Below are 22,132 nucleotides of genomic sequence, written 5' to 3' on the forward strand. Positions count from 1 at the left end.
ACTGAGAATGAATCTGGTTTGCATGGGAATCACCTTTAACTGCTGAGCCATCATGCCGGCCCAACTGTGAACTTCTGCTTAGAGTTCTCTGAGTTTCTTGCAACATGAACTATGTGTTACAGTATCACGCAAACCTCAAAAAAATCAAATATAAATTTATACCTAATCATCTACTTCCATTTCTATTTTTTATATGATTGGGAATTTATTTTATTTTTATTTTATGTCTGTGGGTGTTGGGAATCAAACTGGGTTCCTCTGATAGAGCAGTCAAAATTCTTAACCATCTCTCTAACCCACCTATTTCTGATAGTTTTTCTTTCTTGTAGATTGTGTCCTTTTGGGATTTTTTTTCCATGAAAATGTTAAGATACTTGTTCAGTCATTTTAACTCAGCTGACAAACTTCGTTCTGTTTAATCCTGAGTGAAACTACAGATAGAGGCATAGCTTTAGTTAGAAGTTGTTGCCCCATCTTCCCTCTTCCGTGGTTGATGTTAACGAGGCCTGTGTGTAGACTGTGCATCCTGCAGACCCTGCCAGTCAGTATTCTGTCGACCCTAAAGATCGAGGGCAGTCGTCTGGATTCATTTGACATTTGTTGATAACTGATATCCATTGGGCATCAGTTAGAATTTGAAGGTTGTTCCTGTGCTGTGATTCACCAGCGGGTCTCCAGGGCTTCCAGCTCCATGCTTGCATGGATACTTACGCAAATAGGGAGCTGGCGCAATCGAAGCCACCTTTTGGACTCCATAGCCTATTCTGCCCCTGTTTACTCTCAAGAGGAAGCTGGAAAAGAGCCAACAGTGTCTGAGGGATCAAACATTGTCCTGGTGGCTATGAAATACTCCGATTCTGCCTGATGTTTTTCTGGTCCACAAAGAACAGTTTGATGTCCTCGCTGAGCTCAAAATCTTTACTTCTTACCCACAACCAATTTGGCAAATGGTTTCCGAGACATAATGAACCGTTACCTTTGGGTTCGCTGGTGTCTCTAGGCAACTTAACTGGGCACCTGGTGTCTGTACAGGGATGCTGTTGTGACAGGTCACTTTCCTCCAGTTCAGCAATGTAGGTGCCAAATGTCCCCATCAGAGGCTTCAACAAGAGTAGAATGGATGGAGGTTGAAAACAGAAACTGTTCTCTAAGTAGTTTGGATCTTGGAAAAACTGAAACTAGGAAAAATCAGAGACAAAACACAATTGGTAATGGTTTGATTAAGAAGACAGGTATGCAAAAAATAAAAGCCCATCTTTATTCACCAGAACATCAATTATTGTTTTTAAAAACTAGCTTTTTGTTAGTCTGCATGGGGATTATTGACATTACATATTGGGCACTGTGGCAGATACATGAAGTTGGAAGTCAATCACTGAGGTGGGTTGAGTCATCAATTTTCAGTTCTATGTGATGCTTGCCTTTTGTGCAAACCATTTCAGAACTGTATAGGTCTTCATTCCTTATTTTAATTCCAGGTATTAAAACCCTCAACACAACTGACACTGTTTCATTTGCCTGACTTCCAGATGCAGACTATGGTACAAAAGAATGTTACGCGGAGCTGAATTCCAAAAGTGACATATCTGGGAGCTGTGGTATCACTCCTACGGGGTACAAGAACTGCGCACCTAAGTATGCCTTTGGAAATGTGACCAGACTCTGTCACTTTACACTTGAAAATGTCACCAGTCACTTTCATACTTCAAGCAAACTAACCCCCTACCATGAAGCCTGACGTTAAATCGAGTGGTAGATGTCAGAGGTGCAGAAAGGGATTCCCTGTCATTTCCAACACACCTGGGCTGTTGTCCCACTTGAACTACTTTGGCCTGAATTTTTAGCCTGTCTTTTTCCACTCGGGGTTTTATTTCAACAAAGGTGTACTTGTCACCCATAAGCATTCAATTTTAAAAATTCTGTATGCTATCTCCATAATTTAATGAAGAATGAGCGATCCTGACTTGGGAAAATGGCTCAGTGTGTGAAGCACTTCCTGCTTAGCCACAAGGACCTGAATTCAGATCCCTAGTACCCACATAAAAGCCAGATGTGCTGGCATAGTTTGGTAGCCCTGCTAGGGAGAACAGTGGCAGGCGAGCCCAGGAACTCCTGACCAGCCAGTCTAGCTGAAATGGTGAGCCCCGGGTTCATTGGGTGCCCCTGTCTTAAAAAAATAAGGTGGAGAGGAATAGAAAAATACCTGTCATTGACCTACGGTCTGATACACATGTGCACAAGCAAATAGACTCTCATATGCACCTTGCCACAAAGGCTTATACAACACACATACACACACGAAGAGTGGATATTCTTTTTTTGTGATTTTCTGTTTACTTGTTCTATTTGTATGGATTTTTGCCTGAATACATGTCTGTGCACCACTTGCATGTCTGATGCCCGAGGAGGCTAGACGAAGGTGTCCCAGCCTCTGTGGCAGGGGTTGGGTGCTACCCACCTGGGTGATGGGAATCAAACTTGGGTCTTCTGCAAGAGCAGCCAGTGCTCTTAGAGGTCAATTCTCCAGCCCCAAGAGTGGACATTCTTTATAGAGTACAAGAAATATACTATACCTGGGACAAATATAATAATGAAAGACCTATAAGGCCGTGACCCAGGGTGCATCAGCCCTTACACACATGGCATTTCTGACATATGGTGACATATGGCAGTGAGCTGTAGACATACTTCAAGCACCTGAGTTTTGGTTCCTAGAATTTGGGCTTGTGTTGGGGGCTCTTTGCAAGTGTTCCAGAAGAAGACCTTTGCTGTAAAAATAGATGTTTTCATGAGGCAGCGTGTTTCAATAAATACATGAAGAGAGAATATGAAAGTGTTAAGGCGAAGAGGCTATGGGTGGCAGAAAAGCAGCAGTCTGTCACACTAGCTGTGTGATGGTGTGATTGTTGAATGTGTGGCATAGACATACTGTGTGTGTGTGTGTGTGTGTGTGCATATGCATGTGTGTAGTTTGCAGTAACAGTTTGCTGAAGGTGCCAGTGTTCTGTCTCCATCTTTTGAGGTTACAGAAATCTACTCTGTAGACCCCATGTCTCACCAGCCTCTCTAGCATAGTTGTGCTTCTCCCTGAGGAGCCTCCCCTGGGTCGTTTGGGTGACTCCCTTCAGCCATTATCATCTGCCTCACTGAGGCTGCTGGTCTCAGTGTTACACACTGAGGGATGTTTGCAATGTACTTCAAAGAAAGAAAGGCACCCGGGTTACTGGTTCTCATCCCTCCGAGGCTAAAAGAATAAATAACCGTTAGCTAAAGAAGGGACCAACAGCACGCCCAAGAGACAAAACCTCCAGGGTCTTTTCTTTTCTGGGTCTGCATTCTTCTTGTGACTAAGTGTGAATCTGTCTACTGTTCAAGGCCCCAGTCCCATCATACACAGAAGTCAGCTAGGTCAGAGACAAAGAGATGTGAGAAAGTGAGCCTCTATGACGAGGAGCTAGCTGCCTGGAGAGTGGAGGACCATCTTGCCAGGAAGTTGGTTAGAAAGTCATTTATACAGGAGACGACCTTTCACACTGTCAAGTAGTCTCTGCATGTGGACCAGGGAGAAGGTACACTTCTTTCCCCTGTTGACCAGACCATTCCCAAGTTTTCTGGTCTACATTCCTGTTGTCTGCCCATCAGTCTTCATTTTCACTATGTTCTTCTGCAGCTAATGTCCCTTTACTGTCTGGCTGTGCTTATGCTTTTGGGGTTTTTTTTTTCTATATTTTTCTGCACTCACATTTAGAATATATATGGTTTTATTGTTTTAATAATATGCATGGTGTATGATGACCTTTTAATACGGAATTCAATATCTTATCAGTTGTTAAACTCAAAAAGGAAACCCAGTGGAGCTGGCAACAAGGCCAAGTGCCCATTTATAAAGTTGGAATAAGCTTAGATTTGATTGTGACCAAATACAAGTGAAAAAGTCACAAACAGTAATCCAGCTAATGGAGGAGCCCATAGTTAAGTAGTTCATTATTGTGAGCGATTCAGGAGGGACTCTGTATGCATTATTCAAAACCAATTGCCTATATCTTATTTGCCAACTCCAATGTTTAAATCTATTTGTTTTTGGAAATTATATTCAAATACTTCTCTGTTAAAATAATGGCTTACATTTATTTGTAAATTATAGTGACCGGATGTGTGGAAAACTAATATGTATATACCAAAGTGAAGACATACTTAAAATGAGGTCTGCCATTGTTATCTATGCCAATATAAGCGGGCAAATCTGCATCTCCCTGGAATACCCCCCAGGTCACAAAGAGAGCAAGAAGATGTGGGTGAGAGATGGAACTGTCTGCGGGTCAGGGAAGGTAGGTCACCTCCTCTCCCCTAACTCCCCAGGGCCCTGTCCTGTGCCCTCCTCTCCCAGTAACTCCCAGTGTTGTGCCTTATGTCCTTATTGGTACACAGGCTTTATACTTTTTGTGGAAGTTGCACAAATCCTCCAAAGAAACAATCTTACGGTTCACCCATTGCATTTTGTTACATTTTCAGAATGTGTGTGTGTGAGAGAGAGAAAGCCAGCCTTCTGATGTGGTGAATTATCTTTTGATGTAATTATTCTTAAATAATAGTGAAAATTAAAGAGGTCACAGAGTAAGGCAAAATCAATTATATTCAAATTTTTCTCTATTAAAATAATGGCTTACATGTATTTGGAATGGTTAGTTTTAGCTGTCAACTTGCTACCTGGGAAGAAAGTCTCAACTGAGGAATTGTCTAGATCAGGTTGGTCCAAGAGCAGGGAGGTCGTTCTTTTGATTGTTAATTGATGTAGGAAGGCACAACAGCCCCTTGTGGGAAGCACCATTCCCTAGCAGGGGGTCCTGAATATTATAAAGTGGAGAAACCTAGCTGAGAGTAGAGAAGCAATTAAGCACATGGGCCTACATGGGTTAATTTCTCTCTGCTTTTGCTTATGAATGAGATGAGACCAGCTGCATCCTCAGTGATTGATCATAACAGGGAAATGTAAGCCTGACAACTTCTCCCTGTCCTGAGTTGTTTCTGGTCAAGGCATTTTAATCACAACAACAGAAATGAAATTAGTACACCATGTGTCTGATACACGCCTGTGATTCCCATTCTCGAGAACATTAATTACCCTAGTGCATATGGTATGGCAAACACCTCAAACCTGTTCTCTCAGACTTCAGGCACACCCTATCAACTGCCATCCCCATGCTGTTGGTCATATTCCTAGATGTATTCATCCTCCGTCATCCTTCACAACTGCAATATTACATGACTTCTCTGCATTCTCTTCTGTCACCGCTGGCCTTCTGACAGTTTCCACAGGCCTCCTAGGTTCCATACATAACTAAGGTCATGACATATGTGTCCTTCTGTGTCTGTGTGATGTCACTTAATATGTAGTTCGGCCATCTCTCTGAAGTCAGAATTGCCTTCCTTTAAAGGCTTGAATAATATTCCATTTCATGGGTAGAAGGAAGATAACATATACATAGATAGAACCACAACTTTGTTTTCCAAATGAACTGTTTAAAATTCCACCTGTATACCAAAACAGTATGTTGTGCCCCATATGCATACAAGATGAAGATTAAACCATTAACTTCGAGTAAAACCCAAGAGAAAGAAATCTGACAAAAGTGGCTCAGTGGCCCCTCAGTTTGCCTGTGACAATGGGCTGGTGTCGCTGGTACTGCCCGGATCATGAACTCTGCAGTTGCACAGTCCGGTTAGAATCTTTACGGTTATGTCATAGCTTTTTTTATGGCAGTATCTGAAGAAATGAGAGGACAGGGTCTTTCCTGTCTGTGAGTGCATTAACACAGTGAGTGGGTATGAGGGTGTGAGTCCCCTCATGTAATAGCAAGGATGAGATAAACAAACAAAAAACTCATTGTGCACAATCACAGCCCAAACCTTGGCCAGCTTGAGGGTGCCCCTTCCGTTCACTTCTCTGGAAGTCCACCGCATAGACTCTTCCACTTCAAACACCCGTCTTCAGCTTCCTCCGTGCCTCTTTCTCCCATGCCCACAACTGCTGTTCTGCCCATGCATGAAGCTTCCAACTGATTCCCTTAGGAATCAATTGTCTAGAACGGGAATCTCCATGTGGTGCCCTTTACAATCAATTAATCGATCAATAAATCGATCAATGTTCTTTACATGCTCTCATTCTTATGCCACCGTCCCAGTATGCTCCAGCTTTTCATGTGTGCCGCTTCCCAAAAGGGATTTTTGAGGATGTTAACTGTGGCCACCTAAAGTTAAATAACAATGCTGTTCATCTGTCCCTTTATCCCTTTAACTAGGATGAGGTGATACTTCAAGGTGGTTTTGATCTTAAGAGGGTACGGATTGGTTTTAATTAAGGGATGAGTCTGGCTAGCATCTCAGTTACCTTTTCTGTTCTAGGTTTGCTTGAATCAGGAGTGTGTAGAAGATACTTTCTTGAACTATGATTGCACCCCAGAAAAATGCAACCACCATGGGGTAAGTAGCAGACCTGTGAGTGAAAAAAGGGAAAGCCACTGAACCTGCTCTGGAGAGCAAGGCTTAAGTCCCTCTCCTTTCTCCTCCTCCCCTTCCCTCTCCTCCTCCCCCTCCCTGCCTCCCCCACCCCTTCCCAATAATGGATGTAATCTTAAATAGTCATTACTCTACAGACTTCTTGGGTGTGACTGAGGCCGGCTGCCTGTCTCAGCCTGTGACTTTATGGTGTTTTCAGGTATGTAATAACAAGAAGCATTGCCACTGTGAGCCCACATACTTACCTCCGGATTGTAAAAATACGGAGGATACATGGCCTGGTGGGAGCATTGATAGTGGCAACCAGCAACGGGCTGAATCCATCCCTGGTAAGTCTTACTAACAAGTAGAAAACGTAACTAGAGTGATGTGGAATAGGGGAAGTGAAATGTTTGCCTCACAAATGTGACGACCTGAGTTTGATTCACACACACACACACACACACACACACACACACACTAACAAAAACTGAGGGGGGCTACTAAGAATGTTAAGTAGGTCCGTCTACAGTAGCCACAGCAAGGTCCAAAAGAGAGAAAAGTTTCTGCTGAAGAGATCCATGACTGTGACCTTACTAGATTTTTTTTAAATCCAACACTCAGAAACACATATTGAAAGTATCCTGTCCTTGTGAACTGGATGTGGTCGGGAGAAGTGTGTATAGTTTGGGCTCCTGTCCACTACCAACAAGAAACAGGCTGAGAAAGCCACCCAGCTGTGATGAGGAATTGTCAACCAAAAGGTAGAGCCAAGAAGCTGGAGTCAAAAATTATCTTCTTTGTGATTTGTGGCTAAGAAAGCTACCAGAAAAAAAGAAAAGAAGGAAGGAAGGAAGGAAGGAAGGAAAGAAGGAAGGAAGAAAGGAAGAAAGGAAAGAAGGAAGGAAGGAATAGGAAGAAACAATTTTTTTGCCAGGAAGAAGTAGCACTTAAAGAAGAGTGGTAGGCTAAGCCCTCCCAACTAATTTATCATTGGAGGAAAACTTGCCCCTGATGCCACATGTGCAAACTAACAAACAAAATTTGCAAAGGAGCATCCTTAAAAATGCACAAGTAAAATTCTTTAACACGCTACTAGCTCATAGTATATACTTATCTGTATTAAAGTTTAAAATTTCATATCAGGTAGGGAGCTTAGACAGCACATACCAGGCCCTGAGTTCAAACCCAGGTACCACCACGAAGGGAAGGAAAAGAATCCATACAATGGGTGTCTCCTGTAAGACTGCGATCCGCACATTCACTATAGCAACAAAATACACCAGACAAAATTCAACACCCACTCCTGAGCATCTCATCACTCTTACTGCTGTTTTGTCTTGAGGCACTCTTTATTCCAGAAGGATATGTTCGAAGGCATGATTTCCTCATGGCTCCTGCCTTCCCTGTGAAAAGTGTGGTATCTTTTCCAATAAACTCTGTGCGTGACAGTTGTACAACAGGACCATAGTTCAGATTTCCCTCTCATTTTTTCAGTTTGTTTGCTGCAGTTTTAGGGACTGCTGTGGGTCACTGAGTTCTCAAATGGAGACTTACAGATGCCTGATCTTTCTAGAATGACTCATACTCCCTCCAAAGTGAGGCCCTTGTCCTGATGTTTTCACGGAGCTACATAAAGGCCAACAACAGCGTTGGAGAAGTTTCTGAAGGTGTCCAAACCCACTTTTAGAAGGACACAGCACCCTACACTAGCCATGTGAAGGAAACATACAATGTAAATCACATACTTTTAAGACCAAATCGTCCCCCAATAAAGCCAATTTTCTGACCAAAACATAGGAAGGGTTCTTCCTGTAACCACACTAACCTGACCTAGAGAAATTAGCATAGCCACTGTTCCCATGAGGGCCTCCTGGCAGCCTTTCCATGACACACAAGAGATCAGGATCCCTTGTTTCCAAGATCCCTTGTTATTCCTAATCATTTTGTCCCTTCAACAGCACCTTGCCGGGTGCTCTATCATTGACTTTGACCCTTTAGTCAAAGACCTCAGCCTCTCAGACTAAGGACCCTTATCAGCAATGGGGACCCACAAAAGAAGGTCAATACCCCACCCCAATATACAGAATGCTTGACCACCAATAAAAACCTGAGGGATTTGTTACCTCAAGGACAGCAGTCATTGCCTCTGTCCAAGTTCAGGGCCCAGAGTTATGTGTGGACCAGGAGCTGAGAGCAGAAATACAGAGGAGTCAAAATGCCTGACTCTGTTAACGCAGACAGCTAGTACCATTCCATAGACCCTGAGGAGATACAGGCAGTAAAGAGACACCCCAGGCCTCAAGAGGAAGCTAAGATGGGACAAGGTGAGGGAAAGGCCTTTTCTCTGTAGGTCCAAGAGAAAGAGCAGAGAACCCAGGCTGTCTGCCCTCCCCCCACTCATCAGAAAAGGAATGGCCTCATCTTTTGTGCCTGGACCTGGGAAAGCGAAAGCAGCTTGAAGGTGTACGTCCTGTTGGAAGAGTGCATGGCTTGTCTGCCTCCGACTGTGGGATTGCAGATGTCCTCCAACATCAACCAGTCCAGTGCAGCACTTGGAACCGAAAAAATAAAATCAAAGGAGAGAGAGAGATTGAGGCTCCTCACCCACCACAAAGTAGCCACAGACAAGGATGACCTGGCCAGATTGAAAAAGGAGGTCAAGTATTGGAACCAGCACATCATGGGATAAGCAATATCTATTTCCCCAAAAAATTAGGAGCAAAACTGAAGCTGAAGAGATGGCCCAACAGCTAAGAGCACCGACTGCTCTTCCAGAGCACCTGGTTTCAGTTCCCAGCACCTACATAACAGCTCACTCTAGACTGCCATCTGTAACCACAGCTCCAAGGGATCCTCATCCAGACATGCATGCAGACCAAACACCAATACACATAAAACAAGCAAACAAAGACACATAACAAGAAAAGCCAAGACAGGATACACAAGCATTCAAAGAGCTTGAGGGCAGGGACTCCAGTGCCATTGTGGTAGCTACACAATATGCAAATGTGTTACACAGTTTTTAAATAGTGTAATGTGTGTCTCAAAAGTCACAACAAGCACACAACAGTATCACTGTTCTATTCCTGGTGATTGTGTCCTAACCCCTGGTACTTTCCTTTGCTAGCACGGTCCTATGTTGCAAGTGCCTACCGCTCCAAGTCTGCACGGTGGCCATTTTTCCTGATCATCCCTTTCTACGTGGTGATCCTTGTCCTGATCGGCATGCTGGTAAAAGTCTATTCCCAAAGGAAAAAATGGAGAATGGATGACTTCTCAAGTGAAGAGTGAGTAAACTTCATACCTGCTTTCTTTCATAATTAGTCAGCGCAATGGGTTGTTAACAACATCAAGACAGACACAGTTCATGACTCAGACTTAACAGTTTTTGTTATATAGAAATTGAGTGGTTAATATATTGATTAATTTAGTGGGTATGAAAATACCACATCTAGATCTGGGGTTTTTGTTTGTTTGTTTTTTTTGGGGTTTTTTTGTTTGTTTGGTTTTGGGGGGGTTTGGTACTGCTAAGAAAAAATCGGCGGGGGTTGGGAGGAGGTGTGAGGACCTTGGTCCTCCTTAGGGGTAAAACTCCTTGGTCTTCCTTAGGGGTAAAAGTCAATGTAAGTTGCTGTCTTCTGATTATTAATTTAATTGTTAAATATGTATTAAGCACTCCTTATTCTTTACTGTTTCCCCATTGTAGAGTTTTGATATGCTGTTTTGAAAAAGATGACTGAGGCTGAGGAAATTCACTTTTCCTTTTATTCAGTGTTTCAGTTAGGGTTTTCCTGCTGTGAACAAACAGCCATGACCAAGGCAACTCTTTTAAAGATAGCATTTAATTGGGGCTGGCTTACAGGTTCAGAGGTTCAGTCCATTATCATCAAGGCAGGAGCCTGGAAGCATCCAGGCAGGCATGGTGTAGGCAGAGCTGAGAGTTCTGTCTTCATCTGAAGGCTGATAACAGAACACTGGCTCCCAGGCAGCTAGGATGAGGGTCTTAAAGCCCACACTCACAGTGACACACCCACTCCAACAGAGCCACACCCACTCCAACAAGGCCACACCCACTCCAACAAGGCCACACCCACTCCAACAAGGCCACACCCACTCCAACAAGGCCACACCCACTCCAACAAGGCCACACCCACTCCAACAGAGCCATGCTTTCTAATGGTGCCACTTCCTGGGCTGAGCATACACAAACCATCACATTCAGTTTTACCTCTTTTTTTTTTTTTAAACAAAATGGGGAGCTAAGCAGCCAAAGGTAAGACTAAAAGACATAGCCACAGCACGGGGCTGCACATTTGTGGCAGTCAGATTATGAGTTCAGGCCAGCCTGGTAGCAAGTCCCAGCCCAGCTCTGAGCTACACAGTGAGACTCTGTCTCAGAAAGGAAACACTTGATGCTGCAGCTCTGGGATAGAGACTGGCTCACTCTAGTTAGCTGACTTTCTTACTCAGCCCAGGCCCAGGGACCCAGAGCTGCCTTTCACAGTGGGCTGGCCCCTCCCACATCAATCCAGCTGCTCTCTCACAGGCTATAGGCCAATCTGATACAGGCAGTTCTTCAAGTGGGATTCCCTTTCCTTAGGTGACTCCGGGTTATTTCAAGTTGACAATAGAAACCAAGCTGGCCAACGATGGGGTTGGGGTGGGAGGAGAATCTATGAAATTTACAGCAATGGATAGTCGAGCTTCCTCTTAAAGCAATGGGTAAAGGTGAAGGTGAATGGTCCCAAAACCTTAAAGGCAGTTTAAGCCAAAAATGCTAAGACTCTGGGAATGCGCTCAGCCTTACACCACTGTCTCTAAGGAATTGCCTCTGTCTCTATCTAGACAATTTGAAAGTGAAAGTGAGTCCAAAGACTAGTGTGGACAGCAAAGATTCCAGTGTCATGGTGAGCCTCCAATATTCCAAGGGAAAGGGAGGGAGGGAGGGGAATGTATGAGACATAATACAACGTATGATGGTCATAGAGTTCTGTATAATACAAACGACCACTGAATAAGTCGCAGTATTCTCATATCGATAACATGAGAGTGTTACAAATGATACCACAATTTGTCATTGAATTACATCAGTCTCAAAGAAATCATTCTTTCAGTTACACCCTTTTAGAATTATTGAGTTCAAATGTTGGTTAACGCTAAGTAAAGAGCCTTGAGTTGCCCTTCCCCATGAGGTTCTCCCAGGGTCTTCGTTGCAGCCAGCATGGTTTAGCCTGGCTCACTCTACAAGTGACGCCTCTCCTTTGTGTGCTCTTTTACAGTAATTCTCTTCAGTGGACAGAAAAAAAAGTGGAAAAGAAAAACCTATGCATCATCTGTTTGCCTGAAAGTCAAGCCTGCATATTGTGGTTTCCATCTGGCCAGAAATCATATCTCTCCATACACATGTGTGATACATATATGTGTATATAATTCCATAAATGATTTACTTGTAAGAAATGAATGATTATGAATTTTATATTATGCTTTGATATTTTACCCTACTTCTGGTAGTCGGTAGGCACAAATTGTATTATCTAGTAGGCACATTACAGGAGAGGCTGTAAGAAAATAAATGTGGTACCATGACTCAAATACAATGGATATTCTGTCATGCTATAGTCAAATATTTCATAACCAGCCAGAGGACAATGAGTCTAGGACTCAGAAGACGCTCTAACACGTGGTGTTACACTACATGGTGTTTATAAAAGATACACATTCAAGAACACGCAGACTCAGAGTGAAGGATGAGAACACACACACACACACAGAGAGAGAGAGAGAGAGAGAGAGAGAGAGAGAGAGAGAGAGAGAGAGAACCTGTGCAAGAGAAGAGAATGGGCTCAAACCTAGGAAGCCTGCGTGGAGGTGAAAGACAAAAATTCAACATTTCCTGGCTGTTCTCACAATCCTGGGATTGAAGCCCAAGGCACTTCCTATGTGCAAGTCAAATACTGTGCCACACAGCCCTTGTTGGTTTTAATCTACCTTTGCCATACACAAAGCACATTTTAGCCAGATAATTAGGAAAATCACTACATTTAGTAAGGGATTCAAACCATGTAATTAACAAATGTAGTCTACTTGACCTATGGGACTCTGACAAAGCATGAAAACCTATACTACAAATTATGTATGTGTCTAGGTATATATGCAGGAATGTATATGTATATGTGTATATGTATGTATTACAAAGGAATAAGGTTTGATTATCATGTAGAATATTCTAGATTATGTTTTTAAGCTAAACTCTGGGGGTACCAGTCAATTGACAGGAGCTAGTCTATCATGCCCTTGTCCGAGCTCTGAAATTACTGGGCACAGCCACACTTTCCCATGGTCCAAGCACCAGGGAAGTGGAAGCAGGAGGATTAGAAGTTCTAGGCCATTTTTGGTGAGTTTGAGGCTACCCTGGGCTACGTGAAATCCTATTCCCTCATGGAGGTGGGGGGAGAAAGAGAGGGGTGGGAGATTTAAGGTAAATATATGGTAAAATGCTTAAATCTCCTAAGTATTTGATCCAGGCAATACATTTATAAATGTATGAATTAAACACTTAGTGGGACTTTACACATATTTTGAACTATGTCTTTTTAAATATTATTGGGAAATGTGTGATACAATTAGGTCTTAAGCTTAGAAAGTATCTAAACTATTTGAAGATACTAGAAGAAAAGTTTTAAAGACTACTATATTGTGTGCTTGTAAATGTGCACTATGCACCCATATATGTATGTGCACCTTTGTGGACATGTGTATTCAGGAACACATGCACATGCTGTCCGCATGTGTACGGAAGCCAGAGATTGACAGAGGTGGGTATCTTCTTTGACTGCTTTCTGCATTATTTGCTGAGGCAGGGTCTCTCATAGGAGCTGGAGTCCTGGGACTACAGGTGAGCTATCATATATACCACCTGGCTTGTTTGTGGAGGCTTGGGATCCAGATTCTGGTCTCCACCTGCCGAAACTCATTCCTGGTCCCTAGTTTACTTTTTTTCTTTTTTTGGTAGGAAACTGTAGAAATTAACAGAAAAGATTGGACCAAAAAAAAAAATAGAAGAAATTACAATATTGAAAGTAAAGCCAAAATGGCTTATTAAAAAAATGATAAAAATAATTACCTTGTTTTTCTGAAGATAGAGGAAGATTTTGAAGACAGATATTAGCATTATGTAGAATAAGACTCGTGCATCATAACAAATAAGAAAGCTGTAATTTTTAGGTGAAATGGAAATCTTTTACTTAAAACAACACCTTGCAAAACTGATCAAAGCAGAATTTTAATATCTGCAAAGGACTACCATATTTTTCAAAGCAATCATAACCATAAGGAAAAGAAACATGAAGTCACAATATGGACAGCGTCCCCAAAAGCCTCACATACCCTGGTGGCTTTCAGGAGGTCAGCAAACACTGATAGCAAAAGCACTCAAACTGTGGAATATCGTTTTCACCCAAGTGCATAGGCTCTGAGCTACAAGGGTAGGCATGCAACTGAGTCAGGGTATCAACCCAAGCTTATTGACTCCAACCTGCACGATCCAGCCAAAACATGCTAAGAGAAGTGTGGGCTTTATTCCAAGTACTGCCAAGGAGAAAAGGGAGGCTGGCAAGACCAGTTCCCAGCCCACTTTGAAAAGTGACCTTAGAGAAGAGATGCTTGCTAATAACAGCCCTGAGAAGGACAAAGATCCTGTTGGAGGTAGTTACAATCAGTGTGAAAGAATCAGAGCTTCTATTGTCCTGGTGCAGCCGCTGAGCTTTATCTGGGAGAAGATCTTGGGTGATGGCTTTGTTCTCAAGCACAATGCTTCTTGGCAGAGACTGTGTTGGACACTCAAATGAGTAGCCTGACTGCAGAAACGAGACTGGAGTGAGTCCAGCCCCCAGCTGAGAATGGTCCACGCAGCCCTGAACTGGACTGGGGGAAGCTCACCCACAAGGCTTACTGCTGGTCTGCCCACTATCCTATCACTGAAGAGGTCAATAGAGGCTTGTCTTTCCTAAGCTGCAAAAGCTCGATGCCCTAGCATAGTCTGACTGATAAGAATCAACTATCAGCTGAGTTGACGTCACTAAATAACCCCTCCTTCCTGCCTCCCTCCTCCCAGCCAGGTCCCCAGAACTCTCCCCTCCCGACAAGATGAGTTGTGTTGAAACCCAAAGATGGAGAATTCCATCTGCAGATCCTGCTGTGGTTTGCTGGGACAAGAGTAAGATCAGACGAGCACAGCTCAGTAATTGCCCTTGTAGCCCTTGACCAGAGAATTTACTGTCTTAGACTACAAAGTCACTTCATCGATAAACACAAAAATGGGACTGTTTTTCTTGTCGGGAAGAGAAAAACTTTTTACACATACAGTGTCGGGAAGGGAAGCAGCAGAGGGGTTTGTATCTGCAAAACAAGTAAAATGCCTTTTTTTTTTTAAAGCATAGCTGGTTCCATGACAACCGTTAGGATGTTTAATGTCCTTGCTTGGCCTGGGATAGTTGCGAGTCTTTTGGAAGCCTGTCCTCTTCTGCCTCCCAACTATGAGTATTTTCATTTCTGGGGAAGGAATGGGTGCGCATGTTCAAGTGTGTGCATGTGCGTGGGTGCATGTGTCTGTGGATGTGGATGTCTGCAGCATGTGTGTGTGTGTGTGTGTGTGTGTGTGTGAAGTCACATGGCACTTAAGGCATATTCTAAGCCTTGTAAGTCCACTTTTGTTTCCAAATTTAGCCAGAAACTAAATAGAGAAACAACTCGGGAAAGATTGTAGGCAGAGGTCACAGCAGAAAGCTTTACCTAACTGAAGGGAATCCCAACACCGGAAAGCGATGGCAAACCTTTTCTAATCTCTGGAGCACAACAGCTCCTTCAGGCTGTGTGGTTAGGTGGACATTAAAGACATGGCTTATAGGTTATTTTGTAGAGCCCACCCTCCCACTCTGTATCCTCACATGGAAAAGGAGGGAGGGAGGGAGGGAGGGAGGGAGGGAGGGAGCTGACCTTCCAAAGGGACAAGGTTAAATCTCTTCCCACCCGCCCAGGAGCTCTTCACAGATAGCTGCTAGCAATAGTTTGGGTGTTTTCCAGCATTTTCTCAAATTTGCTTTTAATTGAATATGTATGCCAATTAGATGAACGTGCATCTCTTTAACTATGATGCAATTTGGCTCACAAGGCTTTCTCATTTGATGGCTCTTGAGCAAACTTCTTTATAGGAGTACAGCTTTATCTTGTTCTTTTTAAAGGTTCATTAGCATTTCCAGACAGATGAACGAGATCTACTGCGTTGACCTTCTGCTGAGGTCATTTGTTTCTACTGTACAGTACAGTTAAGACACGCCGTGCTGCTCGGTGCTCCCTACTCATCGTGTTGTGTGTCTGTCTTACTCTCATAGTTTTAACTGTGGTGCAGGTACATTGCGGAGAAGGGAACCAAATATTGTGAGCTTGAAATCTGGTATTTTCACACCCAGAGTTGCCATGTATACTCTACCTGACCTTGATAGGGGCACTTGACACATCTCAGTTTGAAAGGCTTTGCCTGGGAAATGGTCTGGTCAGCTCAGCGCTACTTGGAGGAGCAAGAGGCAATGCAGTCTGGAAGGGTAGGCGGCACCTGAGCACCTTGGGTACTCTCAGAGCCACTCTGAGCCTGACTCTCCATGTCTCTTCCTCTGATTGGCTGAACAGCAGAGTCATAAGGGCCCGCAAATACTGAGACCTCCACTGGATGGTATCACCTCAGCTGTGCCAGAGAAGTTCCAGAAAGGTAGTGCCACAGAGGTAGGAGAGCACACTCCTTGTGGGCAACACCATTCCCTAAGCTTGGGTGCTGGACTGTATACAGTAGAGAAATCCAACGGAGCTCTAGAAAGCATGCAAGTGTTCGTGGGTCTCTGTTCTTGGTAATTAGCTGCTTCAAGTTACTGCTGCCTTGACTTCTGTGCAATTGTTGGACCCCGAAGGGAGCCCCCCACTCAAGTCTCGGGAGAGGCGCGCACCCAGTAGGACACAGAGACCGACCTGCTGCAATCACACGAGGAAGTTTTATTGTAAGTGAGATAAAACGAGAGCTCAGGCCAGCATGCTGGGGTCGAGACCCATACACCACACAGGGAGTAGAGGAGTTCGACCCCGACCTGACTTTTCACAGAGCTTATAAAGGAAAAAACCACAAACCAGGGGGAGCAAGTGGGAGGGAGGAGGGGAATTCCAAAACCATAAACAGCCCATACAGTTAGATCATATGTTAGTCATGTGTAACACCAGGCAACACACCCAGGGCTTTGTGACATTGTGATTATGGGTTGTGACATTTTACAGGGGCGTTGGGACATTGTGGCCGGAGGCTATGGGTCATTGTGGCTATTCCAGGAAACTTTTCATGCAAGAATGTTTCGGGAACCATTGTGCAGCAGGGGAGGGTGAAAAGTTCAAGCTCTCACAGACCCCACTTCTTCTTTTTGGGTAGTTAGGCGGCTTATTATTAATTTTTTAATTCTTCACAATGATGGGCTATAACCTGGAATTGTGAGCCAAATAAACTTCTCTCCATTAATCCAGCTGCTCTCATTGGTGTTTTATCACAATAATAAGGAAACAAAACGTGACAAGACATTTCCTTTTGAAGTCTGATTTCAGGTTGAAGAGAGGGCAAGAAGCAGGGGGGTGATCTGGATGTGCTGCATTCTGATGAGTCTATGGAGGGCTCCCTTCACACCGCCTCCATCTGAAGTTCTACCGTAGGGACTCTCGTTCCCCAACACTTAAGAGAACATAGTGAGGGGTTGGGGATTTGGCTCAGTGGTAGAGTGCTTGCCTAGGAAGCACAAGGTCCTGGGTTCGGTCCCCAGCCCCGAAAAAAAGAAAAAAAAAAAAAAGAGAGAACATAGTGATGCCCCAACAGGCTTGGAATCCTTCCATGTACCCCCTGGAATGTTTTTGGGTACATGGATACAGCCGAGCAGATCTATTCCACAGGCTGTGAGCCAACGCTCAGTTCTCAGCTCATTTCAGAAGGGAATCTGCTGGGCTGGTGAGTGTGTGCCCTCACTGTGGGCAGAAAAATAAGTCCCTGATCCATGTGGTCATTCAGAGGCATGCTGCAGCCTTCACTACAGATCTCCTCCTCCTCCTCCTCCTCCTCCTCCTCCTCCTCCTCCTCCTCCTCCTCATCCTCCTCCTCCTCCTCCTCCTCCTCCTCCTCCTCCTCCCTTTCTCCTCTGCATCTATCCAGCCTTGCTGAGTACTTTTGTTCGCCCTGATTTGGCAGTAGGAATGAAAATAGAAACGGGATACAATATGAGTCTTTGAGGTGCTCACAGGGTAGTGAGGGCTCCAGACCAGAACTAGACAATTATAGTGCAATGTGATGACAACGACGATGACCATCACTGGGGATTGGCATGACTAATGACAATCAAAACAGAATGAACCACGGTAAAAAGCACGCAGAAGCCCTTCGAGTCCTCACATATCATCCTGAGGCAGATGATGAGTCAACCTGGACCATGGAGAGCTAAGATCAAGAGTCAGTACTGGAGCCTGAGCCATGTTGTGCTGGGTTCTAAAGGGCATCCTTTAGCTCTGGCTCAGGAGCACAGAAGGAGTGTCAGGAGACGTGCCATTGTGAAACGCAGCCTTCCCTTGGCTAACTTGAGGCAGATAACACAGCTGGCACACGCCCAGGAGCACAGGCCCTTTTATCTTCGCCCGCTCTGGCCCTCACCTTTATACCCTCTCCCTGGCGGCAGGATGGACTTTCATGCAAGCAGGCAGAACTATTTACCAGTGTACACTCTCTGAGTCTCACCGACTGTTTACTCTTCTAAACACCATGTGAGATCAGAGCTCTGTGGAGGCCTCTGCATGGCCCAGACACTGACATGTGTCCCTGTGCTGCTGCTGAAGTGAACTCAGTTTTCCATAAATAAGAATACGAATCCTGACTGAGGTCAACTCACAGGCTGGGCAGGCTCTCATCCATCAGTGTGGATCTACAGCCTTTCGCTGCTATTTTCTGCCTGGCATTCATCACCTTGCAGAAGGCGTCCATTGATTCTCCACTGTAACTGCATCCTACAAATGAGTGGCTCATAATTAACAGGCCCACATGGCTTTCATAAAAATCTCTAACTGCAGAGCCAGCAGGAACAATGATCAATGCCCCCACTCCTTCCCTGCTCCCATGGCACCAATCCCGAACTCTCAAGAGGCATGAGGTACAGACCTAAACAAGGTGACCTCTCTAGGTGCCCAAGACCTCAATCACTGTCACTGAACAGCTTTACCCATGTGGCTATAGTTTGCCTCTTAAATGTCCCCGCATGTTAAAGGCTTGGTCTCTACATTGGTATCATTTGGAGGTGGTGGAAAATTGAGATGTGGGCCCTAGTGGAAGGTCTTCTGGTCACAGGGGACAGGTTCTTAACAGCAACCTACCCTTAGCCCCTTGCATCATATCACCACCAACTCCTGAAGCAAAGGGACCAATTGATTATGAAGCAACTGAGTCTTACAACCTCCAAAGCTGTGAGCTGGAATGAACCTTTGTTCTTTTTAGGTTGATTATCTGGTCTATTTGTTATAGCAGTAGAATGCCAACACGATGTAGCTTCTATAGGATCCCCTCTCTATCCCAGGACCAGCTGAGATACTTGCCTTAAAATCCCCTACCTTTCAAGAACGTAATTATCCTTCTCCCATCGGGAGCATGGCTGGAGCGTCTATAACAAAAGGCAGTCTAATAAGAGACAAAGTATGGTAGGTTTGTTTTATAAATTGTCAATACGGGGTTGGGGATTTAGCTCAGAGGTAGAGCGCTTGCCTAGGAAGCGCAAGGCCCTGGGTTCGATCCCCAGCTCTGAAAAAAAGAACCAAAAAAAAAAAAAAGCATAAATTGTCAATACAATAAAAACACAACTACCACCTCAAAGAAAGAAAGCAAGAGGTCTATTCAGAAGTTAAATATGGGTGGCCCTAGCCTGGGAATACAAATTCAAGTTACTTTAAATACCAAATTCCAAATGCTTATAGTTTTGTTTTGGTTTTTGCTTGGGGTTGTTTTGTTTGGAATTTCTTGTCTGTCTGTCTGTCTGTCTGTCTATCTGTCTGTCTTGACAGTGCTGATATGTACCTTGGATGGCCTAGAACTCACCACACCAACCGAGCTGGCTTAGAAGTCATAGAGATTCTTCTGCCTCTACATCCTGGGTACAAATACATATGACACATTATGACATTCCAACTCTGTCATCAGTTAGAAAACCTTGTAGAATGTTTAAAAACAGGTATTATTTCTGGGAATGTTGATTCATGGTATCATGCTAGCCTTAAAGACCCACCACAGGGGCCCCAGCTGTTACGCTTAGACTCGGTATAGAATAGCAGTGCAGTAGAAATATGGTTGAACAGAAGGAACCGTGTAGAGGGCAGGAGGGCCTTGTACTCACAGAGAAGTGCTAAAAGAACCAGGAATGTTAATCATAACGTGGTGTCTTCTCAATGGATGAGATAAAATCAAATACCTGCATTCCATCCAGAAAGCTGAGAGTTGGAGGTTGCTAACAACCTGGTGACCTTTGCTGTTTGAAGGGACAGACCTCGCCCAAATTCTCCATAATGATTATTCCAGTCTCTTCCCTCCCTAACGTTTTACTCTTACTTAGGAGAGATGTCGCCATGCGCTTTATGGCCTGCTGACCTCTATGCTATCAGCCAGGGACCACATTTGAGTCTAGGTCTTTTAGCTATAGAACCCACATGTAAATTGCAAAAGTTGCTATGCAATTGCACTTTAAGCTTTACTGTGCATATGGAATTGGAATTATAGGAATTATTGTTGCCCGCAGACCCTTTTCCAAATCCTATTGTATTTAAATATGCCTACAATAAACTGGCTGGCGTCAGACTCCCGAAGTCTGACGCAAGTCAAGGAAGTCAATCTGCACTGAGTTTTTATTCCTCACAGTTTGCTCCCTGCCTGGATACCTCAGGCAACCAACTGAGCGAGGTGGGAAGCCAGCCGGATGCGTTTCTTCAGTCTTCTGCGCCGTCCTTCCAGAATGGAGCTGGCACCTCTGGAGTGGAGGCTTCCCAGAGAGAAAGCAGAAGCAAGGCCTTTCCTATGGCTTGCTTTGGAATAAGTGGGTTTCAGTGACAGAAGGGAATTGTGGTTGTCATAACTCAGTAAGAGGCAGAGAGAAAGGACCAGTACGGCGAGAGAGCCTTCATATCTGAGCTGTTTTCCATCAGTTCAAAGGGTTCATGCCAAGGATGGAATTCTGTGTCCTGAACCTCAAGAGCAGCAAACTTATCTTCTAATTAAGTAAAAACTAATGTTTTGTTTTTAGAGTTACTGGGTTAGGATTCAAATCTCTTTTTCTGAAGGAGCACTGTTTCCCTGACATTGCTAGTAAAGTAGGAGGGCAAAATCCATCAGCTTGCCATGGGGCTATTTTGAAATTCTCTTAGAATTTCAAAGAAGTGATTCTTTGTCCCTGGGATTCACAGAAAGCATTTCTGGGAAGCTCCATGTGTGCTCGTTACAAGTTGGTGGCTCGGTGAGTGTGCATGTGTGCACGTGGTCTTCATCTGGTGTCCTAGATTCCGATGAAAATCAACTCTGAATGACACAGAATACTGTAGGAACCTCTTTCCTACTTCAGCCTGAGACCCAGGCAACCCAGAGCCTTACAACACAGTAAAGAGGATGATCTGACTGACGGAGGACAAGGAAGCAATAGTCAGACAATGCCAGGGTTGTTGAGGTCAAAGCTCCGGTTCTGGCAGATAGAGCAAGTCGGACTCTGCCACTTCCTCAAGAAGCCGATTAAAGAGACAGGGTAACAGTAAAAGGCAAGGGAACGAGATTTATTTAATATCACCACACTGGGACAAAACAAAAAACAAATAAAGAGGTTCACTGACCTCCCAAACCCATCTTCTGGGTACTGACATAAGGAATTAAGTTTAGATAGAAGGCAAGAAGTCACATAGCTAAGCCATCCTAGTCAAAGTGTATAGACCCTGCATAGCTTGGTCTCTCATAAGGTGGTCAATACACACCATGGCAGAAGGATACACAGACATGTTAGTGTCTTTCCACAATGTCATAACACATAGAGTAACAATCAGGTCACAAGGAATATCACTTTGGTTGGCAGTCATTTTCTTTCTCTTAGTTGCAAATACTAACTCACAGATTGTACATTTCATATTGCACAGATAGATAAATAGATAGGTGGATCCATAGATAGATAAATACAGACAGACAGACAGACAGACGATATCTGTATCTGTATAAATACACATATACTTAGTCTATTATGGCTATGGAGGGCTAAAAAGGCCCTAGTAGAGCCCAAGGAGTTTCAAAGAGGCCTGAGGATACAGAAACTGATAGGAATGCCCAGAGTAAAAGGTAAAAAAAAACAAAACAGACTTCAGGTGTGTGGCTGGAAGGTCAGAGTTGACCTGCAGAAACAGTATGTGCTAGAGACGATAGATAGAAGTAACTGCAAAACTATTTTAAAAAGTAAATAAACAGCAGGTTCCTTGGGACTAAGAAATATTCCAGGTGCTGCCTTTTACCAACAATAGCCACAGCTGTCCCTGACTTTCCTCCCAGGCAGATTTCTCT

General features: G+C 44.0%; 1 protein-coding gene across 1 annotated transcript in view; it reads left to right on the forward strand.

The window, feature by feature from the left end:
* The window catches only part of Adam2 (ADAM metallopeptidase domain 2), a 38,981-nt gene extending 27,029 nt beyond the window's left edge, over positions 1-11,952 (forward strand). The window contains exons 15-21 of the mRNA XM_032917915.1: positions 1,530-1,635; positions 4,145-4,328; positions 6,403-6,480; positions 6,716-6,845; positions 9,626-9,785; positions 11,344-11,405; positions 11,778-11,952. Of these exons, the coding sequence (XP_032773806.1) occupies positions 1,530-1,635; positions 4,145-4,328; positions 6,403-6,480; positions 6,716-6,845; positions 9,626-9,785; positions 11,344-11,377 (692 nt within the window). The 3' untranslated portion in view covers positions 11,378-11,405; positions 11,778-11,952. The remainder of the gene's footprint in view (positions 1-1,529; positions 1,636-4,144; positions 4,329-6,402; positions 6,481-6,715; positions 6,846-9,625; positions 9,786-11,343; positions 11,406-11,777) is intronic.
* Positions 11,953-22,132: the final 10,180 nt, after the last annotated feature.

Source organism: Rattus rattus, chromosome 12, assembly GCF_011064425.1.
Source record: "Rattus rattus isolate New Zealand chromosome 12, Rrattus_CSIRO_v1, whole genome shotgun sequence".
NCBI lineage: Eukaryota > Metazoa > Chordata > Mammalia > Rodentia > Muridae > Rattus > Rattus rattus.